The sequence below is a fragment of the Cololabis saira genome, chromosome 24 (genome assembly GCF_033807715.1).
Source record: "Cololabis saira isolate AMF1-May2022 chromosome 24, fColSai1.1, whole genome shotgun sequence".
NCBI classification, from domain to species: Eukaryota; Metazoa; Chordata; class Actinopteri; order Beloniformes; family Belonidae; genus Cololabis; species Cololabis saira.
In genome coordinates this window covers 22,879,550-22,893,931 of record NC_084610.1, presented here as the reverse complement: position 1 = coordinate 22,893,931, position 14,382 = coordinate 22,879,550, and the positions used below count along the sequence as shown (strand labels likewise).

The window sequence follows — 14,382 nt, the reverse complement described above, 5'->3', positions numbered from 1 at the left end:
TGCTCCGTTAACAAAGTAACGATGGATATTCGGAAGTTGTTCAAGCACAACGACGCCAGCAAGTTTATATTTATGGTTATATTTATTTTTGTTATTTATTTTTCTCTGTTTAATTTTCTGTTGCTAGATTGTCTGATGGGCTAGGTAGCCCAGACTAAATGTAGCATTTTCTTTGTTCTGCAGCAATATTGCTGCAAGAAAGCATTTGAAATACACTTTAAATATTCTTGTTTTGCTAGTATCATTCCACTTGAAATTATGGGAAAATGCATAATATAGTGTTGAATAACGTGCCAGGCATGTGCACCCCCTCTGAACTGAAATTGAGCCCTACTCATCATTTTCTAGAACCGGCCCTGGGTTTATAGAGGGTTTGTATTGACGTCACTTTCCCACTGGACCAGCCCCTTTACTCACACTGAGTGGCAAAATATCAGCAAAAATGGCTGCAACTAGTGGAGAAGACGGGATAAGAGACGATTATCGGCTTAAATTAAAGGCAGTTGGACTTGACAGTGACCTGTACAGTTACCCCAAGAACCAGTGGTCCATGGACATTAATATTTGGTACAGTTACCAAGAACCAGTGGTCCATGGACATTAATATTTGGTACAGTTACCAAGAACCAGTGGTCCATGGACATTAATATTTGGTACAGTTACCAAGAACCAGTGGTCCATGGACATTAATATTTGGCCACGAATCCAGTTTCCTGATATTTATATGTACTTAATTTCCGGGGCAAAAGTCTTGACGCTTGGTACTTCAAGGCAGGATTTGTTGGTGAAATTAAAGTGATGAGGAAACCAAACTGATACAAAATGGGAACCACAAATCCACGTTTCGGTGCCTGGAATCCAGTTGTTTCTGTGAATTGCAGCGATCCATTTGTTTCTCTTAAAGGGATTGTGACATGAAAAACACATTTTTCTTGATTTTTTGTGTTTTGTTGGGTGTCTTGACATCAATTACACCCAAAAAACAACGAACTTTTAACATTCAGTGTATTGTGTGCTTTCTGGGATTTTCCGCATAACTATGCAAAAACGGCGCATGTGGTTTGGTGGCGGATCGTTACGTATAGATCCGCTAAATCACCGCCCCCTCCACCCAGCTCCCTGTCTCCTCTCCTCTCCAGCGCACCATAAAGGCTGATTTATGGTTCCGCGTTACACCGACGCAGAGCCTACGGCGTAGGGTTACGCGGCGACGCGCACCATACGCTGAACCCTACGGCGTAGGCTCTGCGTCGATTTAACGCGGAACCATAAATGAGGCTTAACAAGGAGCTGTTTAGAGCCTCTTTTGTTCTAATCACCAGAGGAAAACTGCTAAGAAGACCCGCGGCCACTGACTGGACTTAAGATAAGGGGACAGTGCTGCTTGCATGCCTTTATTTTTATTATTGTTTGCTGTGGTTCGCCGTGCTGCTTTTCCGTGCATGCTTCGCCTGTCGCTCCCGGCTTAACTCCCCGACGCCGCTGTGAGCGTATGGCTGGAGGAGGAGGAGGTTTGGAGGAGGAGCGGAGCAATGATTGACAGGAAAGGGGGAAAGGAAGCTTTTTTCACGGCGCAAAAAAACACTGTAATAAAAAGCCAGGAAAAGAGTACTAGAGTGAAGTTTTTCTTGTTACACTGTTTTAGACACATTTGAGGGATGTTGGCCAAGACTTTTAATAGTGTTAAAAGCATGTTAAAAATGATGTCACAATACCTTTAAGCTTATTTTTCGGCAGTCTGTAAAACGATAACTCAGATTTCTTGCTAAATCTATGAGTACAGTCGATCGCACAACAGCTCTTTCCCATTTTAGATGTTTTCCAGTTGCTCAAACTGAAAGTTTACGCTGACACTCAGTCTTTCTGACACTCAGTGGGCGTAACCCGCTGGGCAGTCGCATGTGTGACGTCATGCGCATTCCCTCTATAGGACAAGTTTGAACATGCCAGACAGAGAATTTGACTCCGGTTATTTCGCTCACCGTACAGTTTAGTGCTTCTCCAGCAAGTACTGTCTTTGTCAGTCACTCCAGAGCTTCAAACGTTCACAGACAAACCGTGGCATTTTCCAAGAATTAAACGAAAGACAAACTGTTTCCTAAGTACTTGCACTGCATGCGAGGCAAACACGGCAGAATGAAAATGATGGATCGTTCTCAGTCACAAGGACGGAGGGATCACTGAGATCCACCCATGATAATAGTTACTGAGACAGGATTTTTACATAACACTCGATGCCAATTGTCAAGGTTACACGTTAGGACACCAGTTTAAATGTCTCTCTGTGCTTGTAATGCTACAGTGGCATTGTGGGAGTATCACCTTAATCAACTGTGGCACTGATAAATGACTGGACCTCATGCTCCACGAGCACTGAGCTGGTTACACGCACCACACTCTCCTGTGTGCTTTCTATGGAGTGTACGGGTTCCTGTGTCTTTAGCTCTTTCTTAAATGTTTATTTATGACCAGTACTCGAGTTGTAAAAAAAAATCAGGGGGGATGGTGGATTTTATCATATGGGGACAGATAATTTGTGCTGATTACAAATAATATAATATATTACAAATAATAGCAGTGACCAAAACAGCTGCAGAAATGCTGCAGGAATGACATAGCAGCAGTTAAATGCAGCCTTCTGTAAGCTTTAAATATCCACTGGGCTTACATCAAATACATCAAAACACAACAATAAAAAACACTTTTCTGAACTTATCAATATGACTCTGTCCTTCACAGGATAAGTAAAATGGATCACTGCAAAAACTCAAAATCTTAACAAGAATATTTGTCTTATTTCTAGTTAAAATGTCTAATTTTCGTTAAAAAAAAATCTCATTACACTTAAAACAAGACTCATCACTGGAAAAAACAACAATTTTCACCTGTTTCAAGTAGATTTTCACTTGAAAAGGGTAGAAAAATCTGCCATTGGAAGAAGATTTTTGGCTTGTAATGAGAAGATAAATATTTTCCCACTGGCAGATTTTTCTACTTATTTTAAGTGAAAATTTACTTGAAACAGGTGAAAATTGTCAAATAAGTTATTTTTCTGGTGATGACTCTAAATGTTGAAATAGCAGTAAAACCACATTCATTGATGAAATGACATAAGGGATGGAAAGGAGGGATGGCAGTTTTACAGGGGGAGGATTTGGACCGTTTTTATTTCAGAGGGGATGCCATCCCCCCTCATCCCCCCTCAACTCCAGTACTGTTTATGACTGACTTTAAGGGCCTCGGGATCCAGTGTCCTGCATGTTTTAGATGTCTGTTTATGAAACATACCCCGTTTCCACCAAACCGGTTCCAGGGCTGGTTCTGGTTCTGGTTCTGGGCCAGTGCTGAGTTTGGAACCGGTGTTCTGTCGATTTCTGCTGCTTTGTCAAAAAATGTTACCGCCGCATAAACCAATAGCGTCTGTTTATCGATTTTTTTTTTCAAAAATTGCTACCTAATGGTTTTCTACCTTTGTAGGGCTAAGATATTTACTGTTTTACTCCCTAAACCACTTCCTTGTCTCTTGCCAGGCCGTCATTGTAAATAAGAATGTTCTTAATGACCTGCCTGGTTAAATAAAGGTGAATGACTGAATGAATATCAAATAAAGCCATAGAATTGTTTTTTTTTCTCTTTATCGTCACAAAGTGTAATGCAATTCATGTCATGGGTAGTGTATTTTGAAGGATCAAATACTCAACATCCCAATTTATCAATTTTAATCCTACCTAACTAGCTGCACTCGGTTCATCCAATTAAAATCTTTCCCCTCACACTCACTCCCGGTTACCACCGGTGTGCCCCAGAGTTCTCTCCTGGGACTCCTTGCATTTACTTACTTCCACTTGGTTTCATTTCTCATAAACACCTCATTAATTTTCATTGCTATGTGGATGACACCCAGCTCTTCATCTCCACTAAACCTGACTCCAATCTTTCATCCTCTTCCCTTACTTCATACAAAACTGAATTAAAACCCTGGCTCACATCCAGTTTTCTTAGATCAAACAGTGATAAAAACAGAAATGTTACTTGTTTGTACCGAGTCCACCTTAAACAAACCCCCCAGTTTTACTATACTGATAATTCTGCTTTCTCTCCCTTCCCTGAAGAGTTTGGGTTTCATTCTTGGGTTTCATCCTCGACAGCACACCCTCCTTCGCTTTCCACATACACAACATAACGTGGTTCAAGACCATTTTCCATACCTGTCCACTTATCCTTGTATTACTATTTATTATCTATTATTGCTTTTAATTTTTTTTTATCTATATAGTATCTACAAACATAGCATCATTGTATCTGTACGGTGACCTTGAGTGTAACTATGAGAAACATTGATCTTAAGATGTTGGATTGTTTACCTCCTCAGCACTCCTCTCTGGAAGGTTAATTTTCCATCCATCCATGCTAGTTACTATAACCAATCTTTTCTTTTTCATTTGTTTGTTTTTTACTCAACTTTACCAGTATTTGGTCACAGCTTGGCCTAATCAAGATGAGTTTATTGCCGACAGCTGATATATTGAATAATGTTTAAGTTTTACACGATCTTTACACATTCAAAGATGTTTGCAGCTAAAGTAGAGCAAGACTTATATTATGAAGTCGTTAATGCCTTACTTGGTATTATAAGGAGAAATACACTATATTATAACCAACATTTGTGTGTATGACAGGTTACTGACCTTTGAGCACTGCTTGTGATGTTGACACCAGCCCAAGGATCCATTATTCTAAAGAGAATAAGAAGAAGGAAACAGAGACGGGCAATAATGAAAGAAGTGGTATAACTCAATCAAGTACAGAGGACAAGATTTGAATGGCCAGATTATAGCTGCATTTCTGCATAAAAACATCAAGTGTGGGGCCGTCCTCAAATCTTCTCTCTGATAATTTATGGCTTTTTGACTGAAAAATAATGTGTACAAATTCAAGTTAACTGATGTACCAGCGATGGTCGCCATAGGCCTTATCTGAGCGTTGGCACAGACACAATCATCGTACCAATCACTTCATCGTTCACCACGATGACTTCAGACTCACTGAAGACTAAACATACTTGGGAGTTGTGAGTGGTTGAGCGTGGACAACCCAAACCTCTCTGAAGGCATGTTATAAAGATTATATCATCAAGAAAGATATTCGTTCTGCCCTTAAATATCTCTCAACCACTGAAACACCAACGAATGACCCAACAAAGACTTGTTGGACCACTGAACCACCGGTTTCGTTCTCCTTAAAACCTGTTGCCACACTTGTAAAAGTTGCCCAAAACGCCTATCCAAGTTATACCCAAAGTAAATGGAAAGCTGTTCTTGAACCGTTTGAAGTACATGGATGGTTCTGGTATCTTTTGAAAGGTAACACTCTGAAGTTCTTCCCCCAACTGTCAGAATCACTGTAACTTCTACTATTATTCAGTAATCTAAGTTTGAACACACAGAAATAGAAAGTTTTTATTTCAGCCGGAAATTTTGTCTGATTTGTAATCAGATGTCTGCAGATGAGTGAATTTGTGACTTATTGATTTTAAAAGACACTGAGACACAGCCTGAAGCCTTATCTAGTGCAAGTTCAAATTTGATAACAATACCACAAAAAATTAGTATTCTACACATGTTTTTCTAAGACTATGTCTTACAAAGAGTTTTATTATAACAATGATGTCCCATGGGCATAACTTTTGAACCGTTGAATTTACCACGTACATATATATATCGTTGTGTTCAGCATTGCATTTGCTATACAATTGAACCATCTTCTGGGCGAATGCTGCAATTGCCTAGGTTTTTCTCATGACAAAAGCCGGACGTGCTCGTCCCGCCCCAACACAGGCGCTCATTCTCTGTGAGGGGACAGGAAGCTCTTGTATGGCCGGATGACCTGTCAATCAATGTAGACTCGTACACTCCATTTTAGCATCGCGGTCTCCCGTCTCCAACGACGGTCGAGATGAAGAGCGGCTGTTTGTGGATATTTACTGGTATAAGAATTTTTTTTTGACTAAATACTTTACTGGATAGGATCTAATAGACCTTTGGTTTGTACAAGATTTGTAAATTACCTAGTTTTGTAAATATTGGAGTGAGTGTGCACCGGATATGGGCTGGACGGGGCGAGGGCGGCCTCAGTGTGGCAACGGGTATAAATAAGGACATTTCAGGATCTCAGGTTTTAATTCTTCATGTTTAGATAAAATGAGGAAGAAAATACTTCCCATGCCCTTTTTAATAAATAAATAAATCCATAAAGGCAAGAAAGGTTGGGCTGTTTTTTTTCCCCTGACTAGTCTCTTTTGGATTGGCAACAACCGTGAAAAAAGTCAGAATAAAAAAATTATCTGCAGTTCTTATTAGCTGCATGTTTATTAAATACATGGCTTACATTTTTAGCATTGTTTTTGTTAAATAGTAAATATCCTACTGTAAACACACCATTAATTATAAAAGCAGAAGTTAAAAATCACTGCATTGCACAGTGTTGGAGAACCAGCAGCAGCGATAAGAGCCTCTGCATGTGCTTTTTCAAACACTAACACGCACAAATCATGTCAATAAATAAATAGAGCGTGACTGATGTCACCGTCAGCTGGGTTCACTCTGGGGAGCGATTACTGAAAAGAAAGTTGCTCTTTTCACCAAGCTTGGTCCAGATGAACCGAGCTGCTATTGCGAGTGACCCCCCCCCCCCCCCGCGTTGGTGGAGCCCTCAGACAGCATGACGGGGTACCAGGGCCCTCCACGCTGGTAAGAGCATGTAAGGATGCTGGAACTTACTGGACACATGTAGCCAAAACTGGAGTCAAAACAGTAAAAGAGCAACCTTGCCTTTTGCAGGATGCGACAGAAATACATCGGAATATGTGGATATTTGCAGAAAGGGAAGGTTTCATCCCAGCGACTGCATGATTCAGACAGAAACTAGTCATCCCAGTCTACAAGGTCAACACGAGTGTGTTTCACAGTTCAATACACACTGATCTGACATTATCTGACAAAACTGCCACCGGCCAACTGCGTTTAAATGAGTATAGTCGGTTCAGGAATGTGGAGCGATGCTTCAAATAGAGGTGGAGAACTGAATCCAAAACAAACTTAAAGTTTGGTGTAGATGAGCCGAGACCCGCCATTGCTGAAAATAAAAGAAACGCTTCAAACAGAAACAAACGCCGCTGCAAATGAAATAAACGCTTAGCAAATAAAATAAACGCCGCAAACAAAAAGAAACACCGCTGCAAATAAAATAAAATAAACGACGCAAATAAAAAAGCCACAGCGGAAGTGAATTACCGGGGACTATTTTTGCTGATGCACCAGTGTTTTTTACGTGAGAGGAGATCCATGATCCATCCATGGATGGAAGGGAAGAAGGGAGGAAAGGGGGAAGGAAGAAAAGAAGGGAGGAAAGAAGGAAGGGAAAAAAGAAGGAAGGGAAGGAAAGACGGGAGGAAAGAAGGAAGGAAGGAAAGAAGGGAGGAAAGAAGGAAGGAAGGGAAAAAAGAAGGAAGGAAGGAAGGGAAAAGGAAGGAAGGAAGGAAGGAAGGGGGAAGGAAGGAAGGAAGGAAGGAAGGAAGGGAGGGAGAAAATAAGCAAAGAATGTAAGAGGGAAGGAAGGAAGGAAGGAAGGAAGGAAGGAAGGAAGGAAGGAAGGAAGGAAGGAAGGAAGGAAGGAAGGAGAGAGCAGGAGGAAAGAAGGATAGAAGAATTGGGTCATTTTGACCCAAAAGGAGAAGAAGAAGATGAAAAAAATGACATGTAGCGACGTTGAACACTAACATTTTCACTTATTTTCTCGTTCGTTGTTCTTCTTCTCCTCTCACGTAAAAAATACCGGTGCATCAGCAAAAATAGTCCCCGGTAATTCACTTCCGTTGTGGCTTTTTTATTTGCATTGTTTTTTTTTAATTTGCAGCGTTTCTTTTATTTGCAACAGGGTTTCTTTATATTTGCAGCGGGGTTTCTTTAATTTGCAGCAGTGTTTGTTTCTGTTTGCAGCGTTACTTTTATTTTCAGCAATGGCGGGTCTCGGCCACCGTATGCAAGATGATGCGTTTAGGATTTTGTCTGAATTAAATTTCACGTGAGCTGATAATAATATGAAGTTGGTGTAAATAAGTCTGGCCCTGATCACTTTACGGCCTGGAGCAAAGAGGAGGTAAAAGGCGACTCTCTCAGTGTCTGTGTGTGTACGAGACGTCAGATTTAATCTGACAGCAGAGGGATCTACAGTAGCAACATAATTAAGATAACAAGCTGTCAGGAAGTTTTAGACGGGTTTCCTGTCTGGATATTGATTTCACTAAATTAAAATGACCCTAAAGTTAATAGAAAGAGAAGTGTGCCTGTTGTCGTTATCATAATTATCATTATTATTATGATGATGATGAGTAGAAATAGTATATTTCGCTACTTCCATTTTGAAACCCTAATCCTTTTACATTTCATTTGACAAAAAAAAGCCAAAAAGTGTGATGTGTGATTTGTTTCTTATCCTTGATCTTATTCTGTATCTCTTATCTTTTTTATTCTGTAGTTTGTAATTAAAATTTTCTTGCTCTCGATGTTTTATCTTTGTGTCTGTGAAGCGTCTTTGAGATCCTTTAAAAGCGCTATATGAATAACATTGATTATTATGATTATGATTATTATTATTTTATTTTTTTATTATTATTATATTCTGATTATCTTGATTATTTTGATGGCTGATGTCGCCTGCACTGAAAAAAATAAATCTAAGCCCATGTAAATATAACATATTTAAATCTGTCATATTAACAATTAAAAAATATCTTGCCTGATCTACTTTAAAAAAAAATAAGTCAACTTTTTCGCATGAGAGTTTTATGTAGATCAAGAAAGACTAGTCTTTGTATAAACTACTTAATTTTTAGTATGTACAAAATTCATTTGCAAGTAAAGTCAACTTAATTTTTTCCTTTTTTTCTTCTTTTTTAATTGTTTTTCTCTTTTTTCTCCTTTTTTTTCTTTTTTTCCATTTTTTTTTTTTTAAAGTCAACTTAATTCTGTGGACTGTACTTGCAACATGTATTATTTACATACAAAAAATGAAGTAGTTTATACAAAGACTAGTCTTTCTTGATTTTTAGTATGTACAAAATTCATTTGCAAGTAAAGTCAACTTATTTTTTTTTCTTTCTTCTTTTTTCCTTTTTTTGTCTTTTTTCCTTTTTCTGTCTTTTTTTCTTTTTTTCTTCTTTTTTCATTTTTTTCCTGCTTTTTCTCTTTTTTTTCTTTTTTTTTCTTTTTAAAGTCAACTTAATTTTGATAAATAAAGTAAACTTAACACAATTAAGTGGACTGTACTTGCAAACATGCAACACAAGCAAAAATTAAGTAGTTTATACAAAGACTAGTCTTTCTTGATTTTTAGTATGTACAAAATTCATTTGCAAGTAAAGTCAACTTTATTTTTTTTTCTTTCTTCTTTTTTCCTTTTTTTGTCTTTTTTCCTTTTTTCCTCTTTTTTTCTTCTTTTTTTCATTTTTTTCCTGCTTTCTCTTTTTTTCTTTTTTTTCCATTTTTTTTCTTTTTAAAGTCAACTTAATTTGATAAATAAAGTAAACTTAACACAATTAAGTTAACTGTACTTGCAACATGTATTATTTACATACAAAAAATTAAGTAGTTTATACAAAGACTAGTCTTTCTTGATCTATATAATACTCTCATGCAAAAAGTTGACTTATTTTTTTTAAGTAGATCAAGCACAATATCTGTATCAGTGTGTGGTCGGCAGGTGTGCCGCGGTGCGCATGCGCGCCTCTCACCTGCGGTGTAGACGGTACGTCGTGCAGCCTGAGACAGCGTGACGCGCACCTTCCTCTGGAAACACCTTCCGACCACGACTCATCATCATCACCCAGCCTTCTGGCGCCGGCGCCGGCACCGGCTCCACAGAGGAGAATAATCCACAGAGACAAGAGTGGCATGATGACACCGGTCAGCATCTTCCCTCCCACGCGGTGAGAGACGCTCCAGTCCAACAACTACTCTCTCTGGACTAGAAGCCAAACTAAAGTGGAAAGAGCACAGCCGGAGGAGGAGCCACAAATACATGCATGGTCAGGATGCTGATGCTTTGACTCTAAATACTCGTGGGAATCTGACACAGTCCGTGCTGTATTGATGAACCAAACTTCAGAATGTATTAACAAGACAAACACTGATTTGTTAAATGTTGTTTGAAAGTCGTAGGCAGCCTAAACTGATTCCCAGGACAGACCTAAAGAGATAGATACCACGGCACAGGTGAATGTGCACTCCTTAAATGAAAGCCTTAAGACTTTACGATACAATAAAACAAATTGTAGCAGTAGTCATGATTTCAGTTTCCTTAAAGATTCATTGTAGAGGTCTGAAGGATCTCCTGTAGCTCTCCTGACCGAATTGGGGCCCTGAGCAATATGTTATTTGGAGGCCCCTGGGCCCCCCGGCCCCCCGTCCCCCTACAACCTTGAGGTGGTCCTTGAGGATAAAAAACTTCCAAATCCGAGTCACAAATAGCCATCAATTATTCATCAAAAGAAAGTTACTTCCACCACCTCAAAACCACAAAAATCCCACAAAAAGCCTCAAAGCAGGTCTAGCAGGTCTGAAATCAAAAATTAAACAGGCACGTGTGCCTTTACAGACACGCATTCATCTCCTTAAAAATAGTTAAACTTCTTAATGGAGCTTGAGGCCGGATTGAGGCAGGATTTATGAAAAAAATCCGTATACGTTTTAAGTTTTCTAGTAATAATGTCAGATGAAGCGTTCCAAACCCAAAAGAATGAGCCCTCTAGCGTATCTCTCCGTTGCCTTGAACAGGCTGTGTGCTGCAAAATGTGCTGCAATGGTGACCAGAATTTCCCGCGCTGGGCTGCGGATGTGACGTCACATGACGCTGCATGAGCGTTCTCCCCGTTCTCCCGTGCCGGCTTCACTGTTGGCTGCAGTACCCCCAACGGCCGTCGTGGTGAAGGGTGGCGCTAGAGAGTCTCATTTCTTAAAAGGAGCCTCAAGCTCCTTTAACAACATAAATTGATATAAAACTATAATTCAATTCAATTTTATTTATATAGCGTCTAGTACAGGGGTCGGCAACCCGCGGCTCTAGAGCCGCATGCAGCTCTTTAGCGCCGCCCCAGTGGCTCCCTGGAGCTTTTTTAGAAATGTTTGACTTTTTTTTCCTTTTTTTCTTCTTTTTTTTTCCTTTTTTCTCTCTTTTTTCTTTTTTTCTCTTTTTTTCCTTTTTTCTCTTTTTCTTCTTTTTTTTCTTTTCTTTTTTTCTTCTTTTTTTCCTTTTTTCCTCCTTTTTTCTTCTTTTTTCTCTTTTTTTCCCCTTTTCCTTTCCTTTTTAATTTCGACATTTTGACTTTTTTCTCGAAATTTCGACTTTTTTCTCGAAGTGCATAATGAAAAAAAAATCTTCCCCCAGTTATAACTAATATATATACATGCAGAACTGCAGGCAGGTGGAAGCAGCAACGGGATGACCAGGGGTGGGGACCGCAGGCCAGCACGCAGCTCCCGAAGCTCCGGCCCAATCAGCAAGTCCCAGGTTAGGTTCAGGGTTGGGGAAAGGTTGAGAAGGGGCAGGGCCAGGGAGAGGAGTCTTGACGGACAAATCTCTCCCCCGCCTGACCGGGCCGTTACCCTGCCCCTCTCACTCCCACACTGCAGGATCCGGTGTTGTGCATTCATAGATGCTCTTCGCCACCAGGAGAGGATGCTGCACCAATATGTTATATACTGGCTGGAAATTGTAGCTTATATATGACCAACTGGTCATGTGATCACTCTTTTTCAACAGAGATGAATGCAGAGGGTGTTAACAAGGCGTTCAATAAATGTTCAAAACACAATTCTCCAATCTAGACAGAGATTCCTATCTATTGAGTGGAACCTCAGATGTTTGTGCTACAACGTTTTATTTCAATAACATCCTCATTGTTTCCTTGTGTTTTGCCTTTTTTCTTCTCTTGCTCGCTCCTGATTGGTGGTCTTTTAAACGACATGTTGAAATCTCACCTTCTGTAGCTCTGCCAGAGCCTGCCTGCACGCTGCCTTCTGATTGGTCAGATGTGGAGTGCTGCCAATCATTGCACGGTCGAATTAGAGGTCTATATTCCCTCCTCCGGCTCCTGGTAGCGCACATTCATTACTGTGCAAATGTGTCACCTCGCTCAAAACGTGGCCCCCGTTGGAATATGAGGCCTTCGCACAGCGGGTGTTCTGCATTTAGGGAGGGACGGCCCTGCATGTAGAGGTCTGAAGGATGGATGGATGGATGGATGGATGGATGGATGGATGGATGGATGGATGGATCTTCCAGAGAGACACCGTCTCTATCTGCGTTTTCTCTCTTCATGCGTCTCCTCTTTAAGCCGATGCTCGATAAGCATCATTTCCATGTCTGCATGAATAAATCAGCCCAGACGGGTGGAGGGAGGGATGGACGGGTGGAGGGAGGGGTGGATGGGTGGAGGGAGGGGTGGATGGGTGCTGCAGCTCCTTCTACTGGCAGAAGGACGCAACTACAAGGAATCAACCGTAAATCAACCATAAACAGTCACAAACACGGCTTTTCATTCATCCTCTAAAACTGGCGCAATATTTTGTTCACTCACCCTTATTCTCCTCTCGTCTTCCCTTCCTCTCTTCTCTATTTCCATTTTTATTTATTATAAATATCTCATAGCTATCATTTTTGTCCATCGCACCTGTAGTTTCTTGTGCCGGCCCCCCTTTTTTCTCTTTTGTGCATGTTTGCAGGCCGGAGCCTCGGGAGTTGCGTGATCATCCCGTTGCTGCTTCCACCTGCCTGCTGTGCTGATGACGTCCCCGACTCCCCCAGTCTGGCCTTCAGCAGGAGGGTCCCCCCTTATGATCCAGGTCCTGGTCCAGGTTTCTTCCCTCCTAAAGGGGAGTTTTTCTTGCCACTGTTTGGCTTAAGGCTTTTCTCCCACTAGGGGAGTTTTTACCTGCCATTGTTTATGTAATAATTGCTCGGGGGTTTATGTCTATGTTTATGTTCATTTTCTGCATCTCTGGAAAGCGTCTAGAGCAGGGGTCGGCAACCCGCAGCTCCAGAGCTGCATGTGGCTCTTTAGCGCCGCCCTGGTGGCTCCTGGAGAATTTTTTTTTTTCATTTTTTTCATTTTTGTTCTCTTCTTTTCTCTTTTTTTCCTCCTTTTCTCTTTTTTTCTTTTTTCTTTTTTCTTCTTTTCTTTTTTTTTCTTTTTTTCTTTTTTCTTCTTTTTTTCCTTTTTTTCTCTTTTTTTCTTCCTTTTATCCTTTCCTTTTTAGTCTCGACATTTTGACTTTTTTCTCAACATTTTGACTTTTTTCTCAACATTTCAACTTTTTTTCACGAAATTTTGATTATTTCCTCAGCATTTCGACTTTTTTCTCGACATTTTGACTTTTTCTCAAGATTGTACTTCAACATTAATCTCGACATTTTGACTTTTTTTTCGACATTTCGACTTTTTTCTCGAAGTGCATAATGAAAAGAAAAATCTTCCCCCAGTTATAACTAATATAGAAACATGCAGCATGTGTTGCCTTCATTCTAAGGCTGATACAAGACTTTTCATTTTTTGCGGCTCCAGACATATTAGTTTTTTGTGTTTTTGGTCCAATACGGCTCTTTCAACATTTTGGGTTGCCGACCCCTGGACTAGAGACAACATCTGTTGTATTAGACGCTATATAAATATAATTGAATTGAAAAAAAAATGTAATTGAATTAAAATGAAATTCATTAATTCACCTCACAAGTTGGACATGTGTCTCAGAAGGAAATGTCAAGCCTCATTTTCCCCAACATCGCAGATTTTTTTATTCTGCTTTTGTGCAACAGCCGTCTGATTAGGACCAGCTGATCTTTTTAATGTTTTACATGCAGAATTCTTCGTCACAATGTCAGACAATCAGAATCTGACGGAAACAAGTTGTATTTCTGGAAAAGGGATCACAAAAGACTTGAAAATATAAATGTATTTGTAGATGAATGTCTCCTTATACTGATGAGTTGTATCTATTAGTTTTAAAGTATATTTTCTATGCTGATAAGTAGTATGTAATAGATTTTATATTAGCAGGGTGAATAATGTATAGGAGTTTTACATAGACTATAAATATTATTAACGGATATATCATCACTCAGTCATAAACACATTAGAAAGCCAGTTTAATGTTATCTCCATTAGCGTACTCGTGTAAAACTGCATTTTAAAACTCTTGTATTGTGATCATTAATTCCTTGTATTACTAATTTTATTGCACTGGATGGATGCGATTATTTCTCAACTGAAATAAGTACTGAACAATTTTCCTGTCATTAAGAGTTGTGTGAAAAAGAATATATCACAGT

At 39.7% G+C, this 14,382-nt stretch overlaps 1 protein-coding gene across 1 annotated transcript in view; it reads right to left on the bottom strand.

The window, feature by feature from the left end:
- The window catches only part of anos1a (anosmin 1a), a 50,629-nt gene extending 40,594 nt beyond the window's left edge, over positions 1-10,035 (bottom strand). The window contains exons 1-2 of the mRNA XM_061716036.1: positions 9,791-10,035; positions 4,689-4,736 (exon numbers count right to left, since the gene is read on the bottom strand). Coding sequence (XP_061572020.1) covers positions 4,689-4,736; positions 9,791-9,970 — 228 coding nt within the window. The 5' untranslated portion in view covers positions 9,971-10,035. The remainder of the gene's footprint in view (positions 1-4,688; positions 4,737-9,790) is intronic.
- Positions 10,036-14,382: the final 4,347 nt, after the last annotated feature.